The sequence below is a fragment of the Silene latifolia genome, chromosome 6 (genome assembly GCF_048544455.1).
Source record: "Silene latifolia isolate original U9 population chromosome 6, ASM4854445v1, whole genome shotgun sequence".
Taxonomy (NCBI): Eukaryota; Viridiplantae; Streptophyta; class Magnoliopsida; order Caryophyllales; family Caryophyllaceae; genus Silene; species Silene latifolia.
The window spans coordinates 28,021,539-28,042,241 of NC_133531.1; the positions used below are offsets into that span (position 1 = coordinate 28,021,539).

At 34.8% G+C, this 20,703-nt stretch overlaps 1 protein-coding gene across 1 annotated transcript; it reads left to right on the forward strand.

The window, feature by feature from the left end:
* Window positions 1–11,373: 11,373 nt before the first annotated feature.
* Window positions 11,374–13,076, forward strand: LOC141587918 (uncharacterized). The gene is made up of 4 exons (XM_074409383.1): window positions 11,374–12,024; window positions 12,118–12,507; window positions 12,596–12,789; window positions 12,875–13,076. The coding sequence occupies exons 1-4, from the start codon at window positions 11,374–11,376 to the stop codon at window positions 13,074–13,076; spliced, it is 1,437 nt and encodes a 478-aa protein (XP_074265484.1).
* Window positions 13,077–20,703: the final 7,627 nt, after the last annotated feature.

Genomic DNA, 20,703 nt, shown 5'->3' on the forward strand with positions numbered 1-20,703 from the left:
AATCGTCATCGACTTAAATAAAATTCACTCCATAATAACTAGTTTAGTAACTCCTGTCTTCCTGTGATTCGACCCCTACTTATCTAACTACATTCATTTGTGTTAGCTTAGACTTGGGTAATTTATCTTTGATTTGGGTGTGCGATTAGCCGCGTGTGCAATGATGTAGCACTTGCTACATCATTATTTGGAAAAATTCATTCTAAAAATTAAAATTGCTACACCATTAATTACGTAATTAATACAGTTCCATTAACGCTTCTAATCTCCCCAATTTATTTACTCCTTTCCAAAATTTTGAAAATACGTTCAAATATTTAATGCAATTATGATGTTATAGGTTTGTTTAGCTATGTGGAATGTGGATACTTGAGTGACTTTGATCTGACAACAGACAAATTCAGAGTTATTTGTCTGTTGCCAGATGCTTAGTAATATTGAAAAATAATTGGAAGACATGACATACGGAGTAAAGTTTAATGTAATAGCTACTTGATTCCTAACTCGCAAAATGCTATTGTATAAATCGACTTAGTACTTCAAACAATTAATCGTGTCCTTTATACTTTGCTACACCAAAGAGAAAATCCTGGCCTCGCCCCTGATTAGCCCTATCATAATTATAGGCATGATGGACACTACTAAAACACGCCCTAGCACGACCCATGTCCAATCTCGTACGTGACACCGTATCTCCCCTTTATTTCAACTTATTTTTTTCGTTACTTTGAAGCCTCGATCGTTTTTGTTAAAAAAAACGTTTGGTTTGGTAAAAAAACATCTTGGTATGATATAACCTATTCATTGAAACTGTTATTTTTATGAATTACAGTGTATATGAGATGGAAAGAGGTCAAACGACGATTTTCTTTGATCTATATATCTTCATAAAAAAAAGTTAAATCTCTTATTAAGTTGTTTTAGACAAAGTACTAAGTCTGTGTTTGGCAATACATTTCAGGTACCTGATTTGGTCAAACTAGCTTATTTGACCAAAATTCCAGGTACCTTATTTTTTGTAAGCGTTTGGCAAGAAGCTTATTTAACCAAATAAGGTACCTGAAATGAAATGCTACCTAGAGTAGCATTTGAGATTTCAGGTACCCGATTTGCTTTTATTTTACTTTTTTACCCCTTAAATCTATATCATTAAATAATTATCATATCTTTTTACGTCATTTTACCAAAATCAGTTAGCTTTTCATTTAGTTTGCTAAACATTTTTTAATATAATCAGTTACCTTATCAGCTCTTAATTTTCATCTACCTTATGAGTTAACTTTTCAAGTTCCTGTTAGCTTTTCAGTTTTCAGCTACCTTTTCAGGTTTCAACTACCTTTTCAGTTAGTTTTACCAGATATAGCCTAAAACTATATAAAACGAATTCACTTTATAAAAATATATCGGTTAAAACAAGTAATCAAAATTAGGGAGGAGTAAGTTTAGGTCCAAACCAGAAAAAGGACCGCATCTGATGCTAGTCGGGTTAGACTGAATCTAAACGAATTTATTCAGGTCCTTTGTCTTCATCTTTTCAAGCTTCGGTCTTCGTCCGATCCAAACTGCTTGAGTAATGTCCGGACTGAATGGTCCAAATTTCATGTTTTTTAACATTTACCCCCTCCGTCCAGATCAGTTTTTTTATTATTATTATTTTATTTTATTTTGGTACGAATGAGGGGCGAATCCCCGAAGTTTAACTACTAGCTATTACACCGGGAATCGCAACCCCAAATATGTCTTCCCAAAGGATGGCTCGTAAACTACTTGTTGGACTATCTAAATGGGTAGGAATAGTGCTCGAATAAACTCTTTGGTTTGCTAAAAATGCGGCTGCCCGGTTCGCTTCTTTGTAAGTGTGCTCTAGTTTGACTGTCCAGTGCTCTTCCCGTAATAATTCTTTACACCGTTTGACAATAAACTTCAAGCTATTGTTGACTAGTTGATCTTCATTAATGAGACTCACATAAGGAGAGTTGTCCATGTGGATTATTAGCTTCCTGATATGAATCGATTTTGCTCTTTCCAAGCCAACAAGAAGAGCGAGTAATCAGCTTTCAAAGAAGAGCAGCTGCCACTGCGGTATACACCATCTGTAAAGACCATCAGCACATTCCTTAAACAGATAAGGATCGTCCCAGAAGTACTGCTTCACGTCATGAAGGAACCGCTTCCTCTGCTGATATGACAAGTTGGGAGGTAATAAATCACCTACAATAAAATTAGAATAATCAGCATACCAAGGAGTTTCAGCATTAGAAATAGCCAACAAAATATCATCAGGAAAAGAGTCATCAATAGTTAAAGAATCTCCCCCTTCTTGCAATGGCAGGCGTGATAAATGATAAACTACCACATTCTCAGCGCCTTTCTAGTCTTTAATCTCCAAATCAAACTCCTAAAGAAGGAGTATCCATCGCAATAGTCTTGGCTTGGCTTCTTTTTTAGCAAATAGGTATCTCAGCGCTGCATGGTCAGAAAATACAGTAACTTTCGAACCTAATAAGTAAGACCTGAATTTCTCCAACGCATATACCACAGCTAAAAGCTCTTTTTTTGTTGTTGCATATTTCACCTGAGCCTCTTCCAGAGTTCGGCTCGCATAGTAAATAGCACTCAAAACTTTGTCTTTCCACTGGCCCAGCACCGCACCAATTGCATAATCACTAGCATCGCACATAATCTCAAAAGGCAACTCTCAGTCTGGAGGCTGAATGATCGGTGTTGAAATCAAGGGCTGTTTCAACTTTGTTAAAAGCGAGAAAGACATTCATCAGTAAAATTAAATGGAGCATCCTTAAGTAGCAATTGTGTAAGTGGTTTAGCAATTTTAGAAAAGTCTTTAATGAACCGACGGTAAAAGCCAGCATGACCAAGGAAACTCCTAACTCCCTTAACATTAACGGGAGGAGGTAATTGCTCAATCACTTGCACTTTTGCTTTATCAACCTGAATACCCTTATCGGACACTAAATGCCCAAGGACAATGCCCTCATTGACCATAAAATGGCATTTCTCCCAATTCAGCACTAAATTAACTTCAATACATCGCTGCAAAACTTTCTCAAGGTTAGACAGACAATCATCAAAATCATTACCATATACGCTGAAATCGTCCATAAATACCTTCATAATAGACTCTATATACTCAGAAAATATCTCCATCATACACCTTTAAAAGGTAGCTGGGGTATTACACAATCCAAATGGCATTCTGTGATAAGCAAAAATACCATGCGGGCAAGTAAAAAAAACCTGAATATCCATCTAAATAACAGAAAAATTTATGTGAAGTTAATCTTTCTACCATCTGATCAATAAAAGGAAGGGGGAAGTGATCTTTCTTGGTGGCGACATTTAATTGTCTGTAGTCAATGCACATCCGCCATCATGTTACTATTCTAGTTGGTATTAATTCATTTTTCTCATTTTTCACCACTGTAGTCCTTCCTTTCTTAGGGACTACCTGAACTGGACCTACCCACTTGGACTTACCACAGAAATAACTATGACAGGCTAAATCACACACTTAATCAAAAATAACCAATTGGCCTAACCTAATGCAGTAGAGGAAGTCGGGATCGTATCCACAGGGAGACAAATGTGTTCTATATGCTAATTATAAGTCCGTCTAAGTAACAAAGTTGGGGTTTGATTTGTTTGATAACTAAACTAAAGAGGCGAAAAGTAAAGAAATAAAGCGTAGAAATCGAGTATAAAAATATTAAGGGAGATAGCTAGGATTGTCGGTTCACCATGGTCTAATAACGGTTAAAGGTAGGGTTAAAGACTAAGTCAAATTACGGTCTGAAAGGCAGTGATAAGGTCCTCTTGGTCCACTAATCACCCTACAAACTTTCTAATATGCTCTCGCTCTGTTTAAAGTATTCTATTATTGTCCGTAGCGGATCTCACTCTTTCCAATCTCTTGATCTAGATCGGAGTTTACCAGATTAAATAACTAGCCGCATGCATTCAACTAATTAAATAAGATTAAGCAGGGACTGTACCCACCTTTACAGTGGTATCAGGAAGTGTGGGATACCTGGTGTGTGCTTAAACACTCTTTTATTGGATAGCTCATTCATCATGAAGCTTTGAATACAAGGGAGAAACTGTTTGCTATAGGAGTGGCTGAGTCTAGGCAGTGTGTTATTTGTGAAAGGGATGTGGAGACTCATATACACCTGTTTGGTATGTGTGAGTAAAGTAGCAGAATTTTGACTGGTCTGGAGAATTGGTTGCAGGTTGGGCTGGATGGAGTTACTCCTGCTTGTTCAACATTGCAGATTAAAGTTTGTCATATGACTAAGATGGCATGATGGTACTATATTTGGATGGAAAGGAATCTTTGTAGAGTGGAAGGGAGAGTAGCTAGGCCAGAGTTGTTATGTGCTGATGTCCAGAGGCTTGTTAGATCAAGAATTCAGCAGCTTCTTCCATCAGTGGTAGGGCATGCTGATAAAAGTTGGCTCCTCCGGTTAGGAATTTGTGTCCCCTAGTTATGTGCTGCTATTGATTTGCCAAGAAATAGTTTGATGAAATGCATTGTAATGACTTATTTCTATTATTATTAATGAAAGCTCACATTTTACCAAAACAAAAAAAAATAAGATTAATTGCTACGATTAACCATTCAGACATATAATTATTCCAGATCTAATATCCTAATTATGTACCGTCATGCAACCATGGATCCCCTAAATCCTAGCATGAAGAAATTAGCTACTCATGATCGAATGAATGAAATTAACAATAATAATGATAACTAAATTAAACATGATAATAAGATGTAAATAATGATTGAACATAAAATTTGCAACTAATAAAGAAGAAGAAGAAGAACGAAATAAGTAATAAGAATTAATTGAGGAACGAACGATTACAAGTTTTCACATCCGAATTCCAAAGCAAATTAAAGTAACGTGTAAGTGTGTAACAGTGTTTTGCAAAAGTGAAAGATAACCTAAAATTGTTCTCAATCTGTCTTTATATAGAGATAGCTGAGATTGTTTAACTAAACAACTAATGGGCCGATTTAACTAATTAAATTAACGCGGTCTGATAAGCAAAATAGTCGATCGACCACTTGACATAGTCGATCGACCAATTCTCCGGGTAAAATAGTCGATCGACCACTCTAACCAGTCGATCGACTTTTCCTTCAAGTGCAGCCAGTCGATCGACCATCAGCGGATGTCGATCGACTTTTTCAGCGGATCAGCAGTATCTATCCCTCACTTTAGCACGCTTCCTCATGTCTTCACGCATTCCAACGTGATTCTCCCAAGCTCAACTTCACTAGTAACCAAGATGCAACTTCAAGGACGGGTTTTGGCTCTTTTATACTCCTTCGGGTTCAAATCTGCAGTAAATGCAAAACAACACAAAGTAGCCAATTCCTGGGAGGATAGTAGCTCACGCTACTCAAAATAGTCTAGAAATGCGTGCAAATGAACATAATAAACGTATGAAATTGGCATGCATCAACGTCATTGCTAGCGCTTTTAGATAACCGATCTAGAAATGAAGAATTGTAAAAGGAATGATTTGAACCATCAATACCTACTATGCGCCAAAGCTGCCGTGATATTGGACAAGAGCGAAGAAGGTGTTCCGTCGTTTCTTCGCTTTCTTCACATCACGGGCACATCGGATTATCTCCCATATTTATTTTAACTCGATTAACATTAACCATAGTCCTCTCATGAGCAGCAAGCCATAAAAACATTCGGACTCGTTGTTGGACTGGTAATCGCCATATTGTGCGCTATATAATGGACTCGGGTTCGGACGAAATATCCTCCCCTTTCAAGAACCCCAACTCAGATCTAATATAAAATTTTCTGGATGACGTGCCCACCCAATACAACGTGTCTTCGAGATCAGGGTCATTAATAAGGAAGATTGAAGCTATCTTCTGGAGCATAGGTTGTGGTAGAAAATTTGAAAAAAGCTCCCATTTGCACCATAATTACCTGTAATACCCAATAATTTAATAATAATTTATGAGAATAATTTATGTAATTTAAATAATTAATTAATGAGATTTCTAATAATAGTTGCGAGAAAGACGTTAATTAAATAATAAATAAATAAATAAGCAAGTCGGGAATTGGGTTTAGCTAGTAATAAGCCTTGGGCCGTGTGTTGTGAATAAATGGGCTGATTATATTAGGCCTAACAAGAGTAGTAGTCGAGATTTAAAGCGGAATTTAATAATATAATAATAAATTGGTAATTCCTAATAATAATTAGAAAAGGCAATAGTTTCCTAATTGGTCTCATATACTCTTTAATTCTAGACTATAAATACTTAACAAACCTGAAAAGTAATTCATAAAAGAAGAGGAAGGAGATTTAGAAGACGGAAGAGGCAATTAGCGATAAAAGGTAACATCGTCTGACAATTTAATGTATTGATTTTGTAACTAATATAACTCGTAAACTAGACAACCATAGGACTTGCTTTGACCGTGAACTTGACTGTGGGACACCAGGGGGTTGGCCGGACCTCCGTTTGACCGCCGTTGACCGTCAGGGGCGTGGTAATTACTGGGTTTTCGTGGGTGTTTGGGACACGTTGAACCTGGTATTTTTACCCTTGTTGTGACTCTTTTGAACCCAGACCTGGTTGGTTGGCTCGTGGTGGCTGGTAGACCTTAGTGGGAGGTCAAGGGTGGTTACAGGTGGTGGTGTGTGCGGTGTCTCGCCGGAACTCGTAGGATTAGTGGTGGTTATAGGTTAGTTACCCTATGTATAAACATGGGATTGTGGGACGATGTGGAGGGAGTCGTGACCTGGGCGAGGATTGGCCGTGTTCCTGGCGGTTGGTCGACAACTTTGGGGTGGTCGTTGGTGGTTTTTATCAGTATTTGTGCGACGGTGGCCGGAGTTCGCGTAAAACAGGGGGAAACAGAGGAAGCGACGTGACCGTCTTAAGACAAGCATTGTGACCGTGTTTGCGACCGCACCGGGGAAAGGGGACCACCCCTGGAGTCACCGTGGGACATAGGTGTCAACGGTGGTGGCCAGAGGTGGTAGTGGTGGTTGTGGTGGTGTTGGCGAGGAGTTTAGTATGTGGTGTTGGTTGATGTCGGGTTTTCGGTAAATTGTGTGTTTGTGGTTGTCGTGGCTAGGGCGTGAATTTGGAAGCTGTAGGGGACGGTTGGGATGGCAGAAGGAAGTTGTCTGGGGTCATCGTGGTGCGGGCTAGAAGGTGGAGGGTTGTGTGGTGGTGCTAGGTGGTCGGTGGTGTCGTGTATGGTGAGTGTAAGGGGTTGGGGTACACATGATACAACCGTGTATGGGGGTTGTGTGTTTGGGGTGCTGCGTGGGTGACGTGGGTGTTAGTGGGTTTACCATAGTTTTTAATTGTTTATTTATTAAGACGGGTTGATTACGTAATATTTTACACGAGAAAATAATATAACGTAAATAAATTATTATCGATTAAATTATGATATGTATTGGATAATTAATAATTAAATTATAAATATATTTACCTATGGGTGACGGGCTTGTGAACGGGTTTGTTGAATAATATTTTTAGTAGATTGCATTATTCGGAATTGCTTGCCAGGTAGGAATTTCCTACTCAACTCGGTTTTATTGTTCAGTGAATGAATATTTAATTGTGACGATTTTATGAGGTGAAGGTTAATATTGTGATTTGTTGGAAATAGAGTAATTGTGTATGCTAAGATGTTGGTTGAGCAATAAAACGGGATTATTATTGAGTATTTGTTGTTGAGAGTTGATTATTTAGTTGAGCATAACACGGAGGGTGTTACTGCCAGTTGTGCATAGCGAGCAATCGTTACTGCCAGATGAGCATAGTAAGTAATTACTACTACCATAGATAGTTGAGCATAGTACGGAGGGTACTACTGCCAGGTGAGCATGGTACGCAAGTACTACTGCCAGTTGAGCATAGCACGGTGTTAAGGGAGTTGTGCTACTGCCAGAGATGTAAGTAAGTTGTACGAATGAAGTGATAAAAACTTGAAAGATGTCTAATTTGGTTGGATTATTATTGTTGTTTACTTTATTCCTACTCAACCTCGCGGTTGACTGTGTATTCGTGAACACCTGCGGTGAACCGTTTTATGGGGAGCAGATTTGACAGGTACCAAAGATTAGCTGACTTGGGAGCATTGGGATGAGAGCCAAACTTGGAACCTTAAATGAAGTCTAGATCACATATATAGTTATATCACTTATTTATTTTCCGCTGCGAGTTGTATTTATTTTTATATTAAGTTTTAGTTGATTAAAATTGTAAAACATATGTAATCATTAAAGTTTTTATTTAAAGTACTTTGGTGAGTTGGACTTTGTTATCTACTACCTCAGGAAACCGAGATGGTAACAGTCCTATTTATTTGGGAATGTCTAGGTAAAGCCTCCCGAATAAATGGGGGTGTTACAAAGTGGTATCAGAGCAAAAACGATCCTCAAGCCTAACCAATAAATATAGGATGTGTCTAATAAAATGAACCCGGATAGAAACTTTTAGGAGCCCACTTAAGACTTGGGATGAGTTAGGGGGGGGGGCCTCACACCAAACTTCTGGCCCTTTCAGTTTTGAACCGGTTACCTCGAGAGATATCAAAGAGTGGGGTAAATTAAAATGAATATTGTTTATTTTGTCGTAGGAGTTTTGGTTGCTTTCCTTGAATGTTGTTTTAATGGATAACTGAGGTTACGGAACGTAACATTGATTTTTAGGAGAGTGGAATGGGTGAAATGAGGATTTGAAGTTGAATTGTTTTGATCATGAGCTTGAAAATAATTACAAATTGATGTTGATTATGTGGTTGGACGTTGTGTGATAGTAGAATCATGTCTAGTGATATGCGGTTGTGTGAATCCCAAAGCCATGTTATTTAAAATATATTATAAAATGATTAAACTTGTGATATGAATGCTTTAGAGTAGATACTAGTCATGTGTAAAAGTTTAGAGAAAATTGTTGATTACAGCCTTTTATAAACCTCATTTTGAAAATTACAGCCTTATATAATTTTTTTTGCAAATTATAGCCAAAAGTTTACTTTTCTTCCAAAATTGCACCACCATCCTCTTTCCAGCCAAATTTGCTAAAAAGTGACCGAACTACCCCTGCCTAATTAACTCCCTACTTTACCCAATTTGTTTCTTTTTACTTCTCATTCCTTACACATTTTACACTCAATTAACCTAAACCCTCTCATCTTCTTCACATAATCCCCAAATTATCCCCTAATTTGTACTGTACCTCTATCCTCTATTGTGATTGATCCTCCATTGTCAAAGAAAGGCAGCAGATCATGAGTGGGGAGACGGTGCCAGAGTCAGATGATACAACTGCAAAAAGTAAGTATCGAAACACCCTTTTTTTTGTTTTTTTATCTTAAATATATCTTCAATTTGGTTGTTGTTGGTAGTGTTGCTGTAAATTTGTGTTTTCCCCAAAATGTCGTATTTCAATTGATTGAATCGTAATTTAGGGTTTATGTCTCAATTTAGATTTTGTTCTTAATTTCGTTTTTTACTGCATTTAAAAGTGGTAGATATAATGGGTGTTGATTATTTGGTAGAAATTGAATCTTTAATTACTCAATTTACTCGACTGAATTTGTAGGGGCTTCATATTTTGAAGTGATGAGCAATATTCGCATATACCATTCTGGGAGGTTTGTAAATAGGAAGGGTGAATTAGCATATGTGGGTGGTGCTGTTAAATTTAAATGTGCAATCTGGCATAATAGGCTGAATATGGAGTTGTTGAGCTCTATTTGTGACAAATTCTATGATGAAGATATAGATGGTTTAGTGCTGTCATATTTCACTACTGAGATACTATTGCCAAAAGCCAGAAAGTTTCTTAAAATCCAGGAGGATATAAGGGTTTGGTTGGATACAAAGGATGAGACAAATTTCATAAACCTCTACATTACCAAGAAGAAATCAATCCCTCCTCCAATACCAACTGAAACTTCTGAAACTTCTGAAATTATAACCCAACAAAAATCACAGCCCATTTCTTTAGCCCAACATAAATCACAGCCCATATCTTTAGCCCAAGAAAAATCACAGCCCATTTCTGTGGCCCAACATAAATCACAGCCCAGCATCTCTTTAGCCCAAGAAAAAAGTGAGTCCATCAACTCTTCAGTCCAAAAAAAATCACAGCCTGATATTGTCATTGGTCAAAGTTCTAGGACCACTTTACAACCCACCACTCTTGCCTTTAATCCACCCAGACAGGAAGTCAGTGGCATTGCAATAAATCCACAAAAAATCACAGCTTTAAGGAGGAGCCCTAGGGTAAATACCAGCAGCCCTATTATCAATCTTTCTCCTGAACAAATAAAAGAAAAATTTCCTGAACTTCCTATAGATCTTGGGGGGAGACCTGGTAAACTGCCACCTAGAAGGAAGCTGTTTATTGAAGAGCCAGTTGAAAGTGTTGTTACAAATAAGGAGAAGGTTGAGGTGGTATCTGCTAAGGGTAAAGGGAAAGAGAAAGTTGGTGTGACTGTGAAGAACAAAGGCAAGGAGAAGGTGGTTGTTACTGAGAAGAACAAAGTAAATGAGAAGGGTGTTGTCTCTGAGAATAAAAAGGGAAAGAGGGTAAAATCTGTTGCTGTTAGAAATAAGGGAAATGGGAAGAGGGTGGGAAGAAGCAGTAGGTTATCTGAAAAAGCATCAGCTGTTCAGTTCAGTGATTCAGAAGAGAGTGAGACAAATCTAAGTGATGATGATGTGTCAGATCCAGAATATGAACCTGATTTGTTTTTAAACAACAATGACATTGAAGAGGTTGATATATTAGAAAGATTTGAGAAAAGCTTGGGAGTTGAGGGAGATTTACAACCTGGTATTAGGGATGTTGATGATCTGAATGTTTTTGTTGGGGAAGATGTTGATTATAACTCGGATGAGCTGAATAGTATACAAGGCTCAGATGATGAAGCAGTAGGTTATCAAGTCTTCAATCCAGAGACTGATTTCGGCAAGCCAATTGTTCTAAAGGTTGGCCTCATATTTCCAAGTAATAAGGTATTTAGAAAAGCTCTTATTTATCATTCTGTGCAAAATGGCTATGATTTTTGGTACTCTCACAATTGTAGTGGTAGGGTGACTGCATACTGTGTGCAAAGGTGTCAGTGTGAGTGGAATTCTAAAAGATCTAAACTTGGGTTTGGGGAGTGTAAGTGTGAGGGTTGGAATTGTCATTACAAGGTTCATGCTACAAAGTTAGATATGACTGATAATTTTCAAATTAAAACATCTAATCTTGAGCATACTTGTAGTTTTAGAACCCATAATAGAAAAGTGACCTCTTAATTTCTTTGTGAAAAATACATTGAATTCTGGAGGACAAACATGGACTGGAAATTGAAAAAATTCAAGGACCATGTTCTAAAGGACTTGGGAGTTGAGGTTAGCTATGATAAGTGTTGGTGGGCAAGATGTAGGGCTAAATTGATCATTTATGGAAACAACAAAGACCAGTATGCCAAGGTTTATGACTATGCTGATGCTTTAAGGAAGTATAACCCTGGTAGTACAGCTTCTGTTCAGTGTGAGGGCATTGAAAGGCCTCTAGTTGTTTTCAAGAGGTTGTATGTTTGCCTCAATGCTTGTAAGGTGGGCTTCATCAATGGTTGTAGGCCACTATTGGGAGTTGATGGGTGCCATTTGAAGGGAGCATATCCAGGGATGTGTCTTGTTGCAGTTGGCCAAGATGGGAACCATAACCTCTATCTTATAGCATGGGCAGTAGTAGAGGTTGAAAACAAGGACTCTTGGTGTTGGTTTCTGGAGTTGTTATCAGCTGATTTAGGCAAGGTGGAAGGGGAAGGTCCGACATTTATGTCAGACAGGCAGAAGGGACTACTTGATGCACTAAATAGAGTGGTGCCAAAAGCCGAGGTTAGGTATTATGTGAGACACATGTGGTCTAACTTCAAGCTTACTTGGTCTGGTGAAGTTTACAAAGATACTTTCTGGTCAGCAGCAAGAGCAACAACTGAGGTAAGATCTTTCATTTTCTGGAATTATATAAGATTTGAAACTCTATCTATTCAATTTATATTAGAGTTTTCCTAATTTTCTATTTATATGTAGGCTGAATTTAAAGCTCAAATGAAAGGAATGGAGATGTTATCCAAAGAAGCTCATCAATGGTTGAATAAAATCCCACCTAGTGCATGGTCAAGACATGCATTTTCCACTCAAAGTACGTCAAACATGCTCCTCAACAACTTGTGTGAGTCCTTTAATAATGTTTTGAGAGAGGTAAGGGACAAGCCTATCCTCACCCACATGGAGTGGATGAGGAGATATGTGATGAAGAGAAACTTTGCGAAAAGGGAAGGAGTTGGGAAATATAAAGCCAAGTTCATGCCTTATGCTGAAAAGTACACTAAGAAAGTTATTGAAGAGTCTAGGTTTTGTTTGGTTGAACGTGCAACAACAGAGTTGTTTGAGGTGGAATATAGGGGAGAGTTTCACAGTGTTAATTTACACACAAGATCATGCACTTGTCGTCATTGGGACCTCACTGGACTCCCTTGTATTCATGCTTTGTTGCTTCTATATGAAGCAAAGACAAGTTGTGCGTGATTATATTGATGAAGCCTACTCTAAAGCCAAGTATGAGTCAGCATATGCACCTGTTGTTTTACCTATGCCTGGGTCTAAACAATGGGAGAAGAGTGGCTTACCTGAACCTCTACCACCACATGAGAGGAAGATGCCTGGCAGGCCTTCAAAGAAGAAAAGGAGGAAAGAAGTCTGGTGAAGCACAGAGACGAGAGAAAGTAAAGAGGCAGAAGAGGTCAAACAAATGCAGTAACTGTGGTGGGTTAGGACACTATAAAAGGACCTGCAAGAATCCAGCAGCAGAGGCTAGAGCTCCTAAAAATGCAGGTGGCAGACCATTGGTGAATACAGAATGGGCAAAGGAAAAAAGAGACAAGGTTGCAACAAGAAAGGCAATAAAGGAAGCATACAAAGCTGCTCATCCTTCTCAATTTGCAAGTCAAGCTAATTCATCTCGAAAGCCACACAAGGAAGCTCGATGAGTGAGCCAAGTCAAGTTAGGGAAAATTGTTGAAGGATTAGTTTAGAAATCTGTAATTGAATTTCAAGTTATGTGTTTTGTTTGTTGTTTCTGAAAGTCTGTTTCCTTAAACTTCTGATTTTGGACAAGTTTGCCTGATTTTGGCCAAGTATTGGATGTAACATTGAACAAGTATTTGGAATGCAATGTGAAAGCTTATTTTGGAACAAATCAGTCTTTTTTTGTTATATTTCTCAAGATTAATAGCCAATTTCACTACAAGTACATTTATCAACTTACCTAAATGGCTAAACCATCAATACATATGGAAATTGACAAGTACAAGCAACAATTTTAACCTACAACAATTTCCATACAAGCAACAACAATATTGCTGTGACAATAACAGCTTTGCAAATGCCATGTCTTCCATTTCTACCATTCTTCTCATCCATCTTCTTCACTTATGATTTAAGGTTGTCCAACTCCATCTTCATCATTTTCCTCTCTTCCTTAAGTGACTGAACCTCACAATTTAACATACGCACCTCACTTTTCAAGCGATTTTTTTGAAACAAGATTTCATTCGCAACATCCCTTTGCCAGTTAGTGGGATTAAGATCAATCCACTGAAAAAACTTGCAACCACGCACCTTACTGACTGGGTTGTATGTAGCACAAGCTTGAAACCTCCTACCTGGGTTATTAGTCGTCCATGAAGTGGCAATAATAAATTGGGTTGCACAAGAGCATGTTCGTCTACCTCCAATACTACATCCTGAGCTACAAGGGGAAGAACTATTCTCAGACCAATTTGAAGACATTTTACCCAAATTTGATGAACCCTAATTAACTTGAATTTGGGGAAATATGATTTACAAGGTATAAAATTAAAAATAGGGGAGAAATTTCGAATATAATAGAAATAGGGTAGAATAAAATAAAGAAAATTTAAATAGGGTAGAACTAAATTGAAATGATTTGGTAATATTGATGAAGAAATTTCAATTGAAAATTTGAAGAGATGATGAAGGAGTGAAAATAGAAGGAGGAGTATAATAGAAGAAGGAGATGAACCAGGGATTATAAAGAAGGAGGGTAAGGGCAATTTGGTCATAAAACATGAACTTAAGTGACGAAAATTCAATTTGATATCAATTGTCCACCGGAGTAAAAATTTTGGATGTAATTTCTCATCAGAAGTAAACTTTTGGCTGTAATTTGCAAAAAAAAAATTATATAAGGCTGTAATTTTCAAAATGAGGTTTATAAAAGGCTGTAATCAACAATTTTCTCAAAAGTTTATTGACTAAGTTGTGTTGATATAGGAGTAGGAGGGTGTTAATGACGGCTTGCAACCTAGTAAAAATGAACCTAGAGCTGAACTTTATTCCGTCAGATTTTACCCCTATTTGATTTAGTTGCCATTTGACCTCCGTTCATCATACAAGGTTGACATTTTTATGAGAGATAACCCAGTGAGTTAGCTTACCAAAGCCGTTGGTCTCATGTTTAAAAGTTTTATGGTTTGGGAGAAATAAATAATTTAGTGGACAATGGTCGGAATATTCCTGTACAGTTAAATTTTCGACAAACGATTTTGTAAAATTTCTTATTTAATTTGTACTTAAGATTTTTACCTAATTCCAACTCCACTGTTTAAAGGACTGAAATATGTTTTCAGGTGAATTTTTGACAATTAATAGTGATTTTTACAAGTTGACCTAAATTTTTGACTTTTTGCTGATCAGTTTTTGTTTCGACCCACTGAATTGTAAAAATCTTTAGTGTAAATTATCAAAAACTACCTTTTATATACAACTTTTTAAAATTTACTCCCTTTTAAATTTTTTTTAAAAAATTACTACCTTTAAACGCACTTTTTTTAAAAATTGCTACCAAACTTCTATTTTTGTGTTTTTGTGACGAAAATGCCCCTAATCTTTCTAATTGGGCAGAATTGGGTCATTTTGTTTGCTTCATATCTGGAGTTTTACATAGACAAAAATTACGTTCTTAATACGGATAGAATCTTGAAGAAGTCTACTTTCCAATGGCGTTGGAATCAATAAGTTTTACCGTGTGAATTTTGCCCAACAAGCCTTCAAAGACTGATACGATTTTATGACAGATTTGCGTCTTTCCACGAGAATTGCGATTCCCGACAAACTACAAATCACCCAGAAGTCTACCTTACCAATTCGGAAACTAGACTCAAAGGGCTACAACCATGTGAAAGGGCGTTTACATTAAATCAAAATAACAGCATGGAAATGGCTCCTCAATATCAGAGACACTAACTGGAAAAAACAGGGAATTTCGTTTTAAAATCGTATCGTCTTTGAAGGCTTGTTGGGCAAAATTCACACGGTAAAACTTATTGATTCCAACGCCATTGGAAAGTAGACTTCTTCAAGATTCTATCCGTATAAAGAACGTAATTTTTGTCTATATAAAACTCCAGATATGAAGCAAACAAAATGACCCAATTCTGCCCAATTAGAAAGATTAGGGGCATTTTCGTCACAAAAACACAAAAATAGAAGTTTGGTAGCAATTTTTAAAAAAAGTGCGTTTAAAGGTAGTAATTTTTAAAAAAAAAAATTAAAAGGGAGTAAATTTTAAAAAGTTGTATATAAAAGGTAGTTTTTGATAATTTACTCAAATCTTTATAAAATGATTATTCGAGATTTGAGATTAATTCTTTTTCTCATAATTTGAAAACTCTTTATATTTTCTGGAAAGTATAAAAACTCAATGTAGAAGGTAACGGTTATTTAATGATGATTTATGAAAGTTACAGCTTGACTTTGATTTCCGAAAACGCGTAATTATCGTATACGAAATAGTGAAGAAAATAGTCTTAAGTCCGTTTCGTTTTAAGACTACACCAAACTAAATTAAATATTTTGAATTCGGTACGGTTCAAGACCGAAAGTTGTAATCCGGTAATCGATCCATCAAATTTTTAGATCTGGTTTTTTTTGCCAGTTTGATTTTGACCGGTATTCACCCTTAGCAAAATAACCCATTTTGCAAGTGAAATAAGCTAGTAGACCTAATATACGGAGTACTCCCTCCATTTTTTAATATATGACGTTTTGCTTTTTCGAGGCGAGCCTTTGACTTTAATATTTAGAAAAATATATTTGGTAGAAAATTATAAAAATTATACCATTAAATTCTTTATGAAAAATTCTTTCATATGAGTATACATATCACTATATTTAAGCATATAATTTGAGAGATATTGAAAAAAGAAGTGTATGTCTCGAAATGTGAGAAAGTCATATATAAAAAAATAGAGGGAGTAATTGTTTGTTGTTTGAATGTTTCCGAATATTACCATTTTATGTACGTAAGGTGTACGTTGTGTACCGACAAATTAAGCTGATTGAGTGACGGCGTGTAATAGTAGTACTAATGTTATGGTCTCATCATCATCCTGAAACTCGTGAGTCGTGATCCTTTATTTGTGTATTTTGTTTTCAAGAAGAATCACCGCATTCACCACCCATGGTCATATTACGTAGGATAGGGGGTGCTCTTCTTGGAATATTGGGTATGAGATACTCTTTGTATTTTACATAATCTGCATGCATTCAATAATACGAGTATATACGCTTTCGAATCTGTTTGGCTTGATTTTTAATTGATTTGGTAATTTTGAATCGAGTAAAATTTTAATGACGTTAATTATAAGAAATAATTGTGATAGGAAATTATGCACTCGTAATAATTAGTGTTCTAATAGCTTATAATGTTTTATGATCGCAAAAGTGGTAATTAAGCCCCTTAATTTTGTGAAATTAGGTTCCATAAGTTTCATTTGGAGCAATCAAACCCCTTAAGTTTCACCAATAGTGAAATTCAACCGCATTTTCTTAATTTTCACCAAATCACTTTTAATACAATTTATCAAATACGGAGTATAAAATATTTTGTTTTGTAATTTTAGAACTTTTATATTTATATTAAATATTGATAAATTTTTTTTCTGAATTTTATACTCCGTAGTATATAGACAATTTATTATATATGTATGAATGCAATATAAATTATAAACAATTTACTAAATATGTATGTAAAAGTGTTCTTCACGATTAATAAATTATGTAGAAATTCGTAAAGTTGCAATTAGTAATTTTTAGTATTTAATAAAAAATTTAATACTAATATAAAATATTATTTATTAAAATTCTTGTGAAAATTTTAAAAATGGGGTTGAATTTCAATTTTGGTGAAAGATGCTTGATTGCTCCAAATGAAATTTATGGGGCCTAATTTCACAAAGTTAAGGGGCTTAATTACCACTTTCATAGATTTAAGATCAATGATAAAGTCAGGATTCCCCGTTAGAAGAGTGAAAAATTTCAGCATGAACAAATGAGTAATTTCATTAGCTAAATTTGAAAAATATTTGAAAATTTAACTAAAAACTTGGTCGTATACTTATATGTAACCAAAAAAATTTAAAAGGCTGGTTGGTTAGTTGTTACCCTAAATTTTTGGCCATGCTATTTCATTTCGAAAAATATTGATTGTTGGCCCAATTGAACAAACAGCCCAACGCCATAGTATTCTGAAATGTGGATCTGTAGCTTACCGTGCAATAAGGCCCACGGTATAGCATTATAGCCACCGGCCCATCAGGCGAGTTACTCAGGAGTCAGGATGGACCAAGGCAGTTTAGGGTTGATGATTTAGTGTAATCTCAAGTCAAATTGTGTTGTTAAGTTACAATTTGAGGTTTAACCGGGTCCATTTTCATGTAGTTTGGTTCGGATTTCTGGGGTTCTACTTAGAAAGGTGGACATGCACCGGACAATGTAGCCTGTGTTTTATAATTTCTATGAAGATTGAGTGCACTTAATCGCGATCATTCTCTAAGAAGGGCATGACACATCCCGTGTAATAAGTTTAGTTATTGAAGCTTTGGTCTATATGCTCCAAATTCATTGGTCATCACCTCCTATTTTAATGATTACATTGACTTGTGATTTTGCGAACCAAGGATTCAACGTATTGGACATGTAAAGTTCTTTGCATCAATGAGTGGCCACTTTGTTGCAATATACGAGTAATAAGTTTTCTTGGGACATGTGAAGCATAATGCCTAAGGAATAATATTCTGTTTTTGTCTTATCTACGCACTTAAATATTACTTGACCCGTTTTCAGCTTGTGACAAATATACCCGTCTTCAATGAGAGTTGTTGTAATTAGAATTTGCTCCACTATTTAGTGAAGGACTTTAGCTATATTGGAAATTTGGAAGCCTTATCTTCTACCACTCCTTATTGAAGTTTTGTATCTCGACGATTTAGTATAAGTATTCACACGTGATAGTAGGTGTCTAAATCTTAACCCTCTTATTTTTGTTTCAAAATCCACCACAACTGTTGAGATGAATTAATCTAAGAAGAATATTTTGTGACGAATATATTAAAATTAGGGTGTTATTATAGACTTCGTCCTTGTTCACCCTAAACTTTTTTAATTCAAGCTAATTAGTTAAATCTATCTTGATCAAAATGAACTTAATTGGATCAAGCGACTAAGCATTGAATCGGACATGATTCCAAAATAACTTGATCTAGTCGATAATTTTTTAAAATATCGTTAATTTGATATCAACTTGTATCCAATTACCAATTTGTTAGCACTAGAATTAACCCTTAATTGAATAGCAACCAAATAAAAATAATGGTTTTGGATGAAGTTAAGTAATCCTCTTGCAAAATGTATTTATTTTAAATGAATTGCATTCCATTTTGTACTATGTCGAATACGTGATTCCAAGGTGATTCTATTCTATGCTAGAGAATATGAGGTTTGGATTTGGCAAACCTTTATTTGATTGCCGAATACTCTGTACATGATTGGTTAGCACTAGTAAACAAAACAATAACGCAATGATAAGATAACGAGATATGATATTTGGTGTCATGGAAGAGAACAATTTTGATACATATATTCTCAATTACTCGTAATAATATAACTTTTCTGAAGTTTCTTTTTATATTTTACTTCTTTATTTATAGAAAAAACGTCTAAGGAGTTGATTGGTTGCAGGTAGAAATTTGTATTGCCTAGAAAGTCATAAAACACATGATTTTAGAATTCATGTGAATTAGAAAATATTGTTTGGTTGTCATAAAGGAAGTGCAATTCATGTAGGCATTTCCACTTATCTAGGGGCTTAGGTAAGCAACTTCCTCCATTATGAAAGAATTGAAATTCATGGGACTTTCTAATTCATGTTAATTGGGGTAACCAAACAATATGCACATTTTTGCAATTCACATGAATTTAAAATCCTATATTATTTAAGCCTTATTCTTTTGGACTTAATTTGGATTTAATGAGTTGATTAACTCACTAAGTTAAGTTAAGTTGATTCCATTCATTCAATTGATTCGATTCAGATCGATTCGAGTTTAGTTCAGATTAGTTTATTTCAACATTAATATTATTATTCTTATATTATATTCTTATTGATATCATTATTATTGTATTAATTTATTTACTATTGTTATTATTATTATATTATCTTTATATTTATTATATTACTATTATATTTATTATTAATTAATTTGTATTGTTTACATTATTATATTTATATTTAATATATTAATTTATTATTATATTATGATTAATGAGAATATTAGTAGTATTGATATTTATTATGATTATTACTATTATTATTATTATTTTTATATTATATTTATTATTTTACTAATATATTCATTATTATTAATATTATTCATCACATATTTGTTATTATTATTATATTAATAAGTTATTATATTATATTTATTATTTTATTAATATATTCGTTATTATTAATATTATTCATAACATATTTATTATTACTATTATATTTAATATTATTATATTAATAAGTTATTATATTAGACCTATTATTATTATATTATATTATATATTTCTTAGTTATTATTGTTAATATATTATATTATTATTAATAATGTTATCATTCATATTACTAATATATTATTATTATTATTACTATATTTATTATTATATTACTATTTTATTTTTTATATATCTTATTAGATTATTATTATTATTATATTATTATATTAATATATTATTATTATTAATGATAATATTATTATAATATTTATTATTATTATTGGTATTATTTTTATTATAATATTTATTATTATTATTGGTATTATTGTTATTACTATTAGTATAATTTTGTTATTATTATTTCAGTTCAGTTCAGTTCACTTTAGTTCAGTTCAATTCAATTTAGCTCCATTAAGTTTAGTTTAGTTTAGTTCAGTTCAGCTAGCTTCATTAAGTTCAGTTCAGACAATTTCAGTCTAAAAGAACATGGCCTTAGTGGGTAACCAAACGACCCCTAACTCTTATAGTTTTTCTTTGCTATGAGAACTAACCAAAATAATAATTAGAGTGTAGGGTGATTTAAAACAGATATATCATTCTTAACTTTAAAGTAGGCTAAATAAGATAAATGAAAAAAAAAAAAAAAATTGTAGGAACTAACAAAAAGCTTGTGTTCGCTATCCAGCTGGGGCGTTGTTTGTCCCGGTTAGTTTTACATTGAATATGTCTGTTTTAAGAAAGATAAACTATTTTTACATTATGGACTGCTCGAGT

Bases quoted from the DNA above. Each gene is read 5' to 3' on its own strand.
- LOC141587918 (XM_074409383.1), top strand. From the start codon at position 11,374: ATGGACTGGAAATTGAAAAAATTCAAGGACCATGTTCTAAAGGACTTG. The intron at 12,025-12,117 runs GTAAGATCTTTC...ATTTATATGTAG, and splicing joins CAGCAAGAGCAACAACTGAG to GCTGAATTTAAAGCTCAAAT. The intron at 12,790-12,874 runs GTGAAGCACAGA...ACACTATAAAAG, and splicing joins AAAAGGAGGAAAGAAGTCTG to GACCTGCAAGAATCCAGCAG.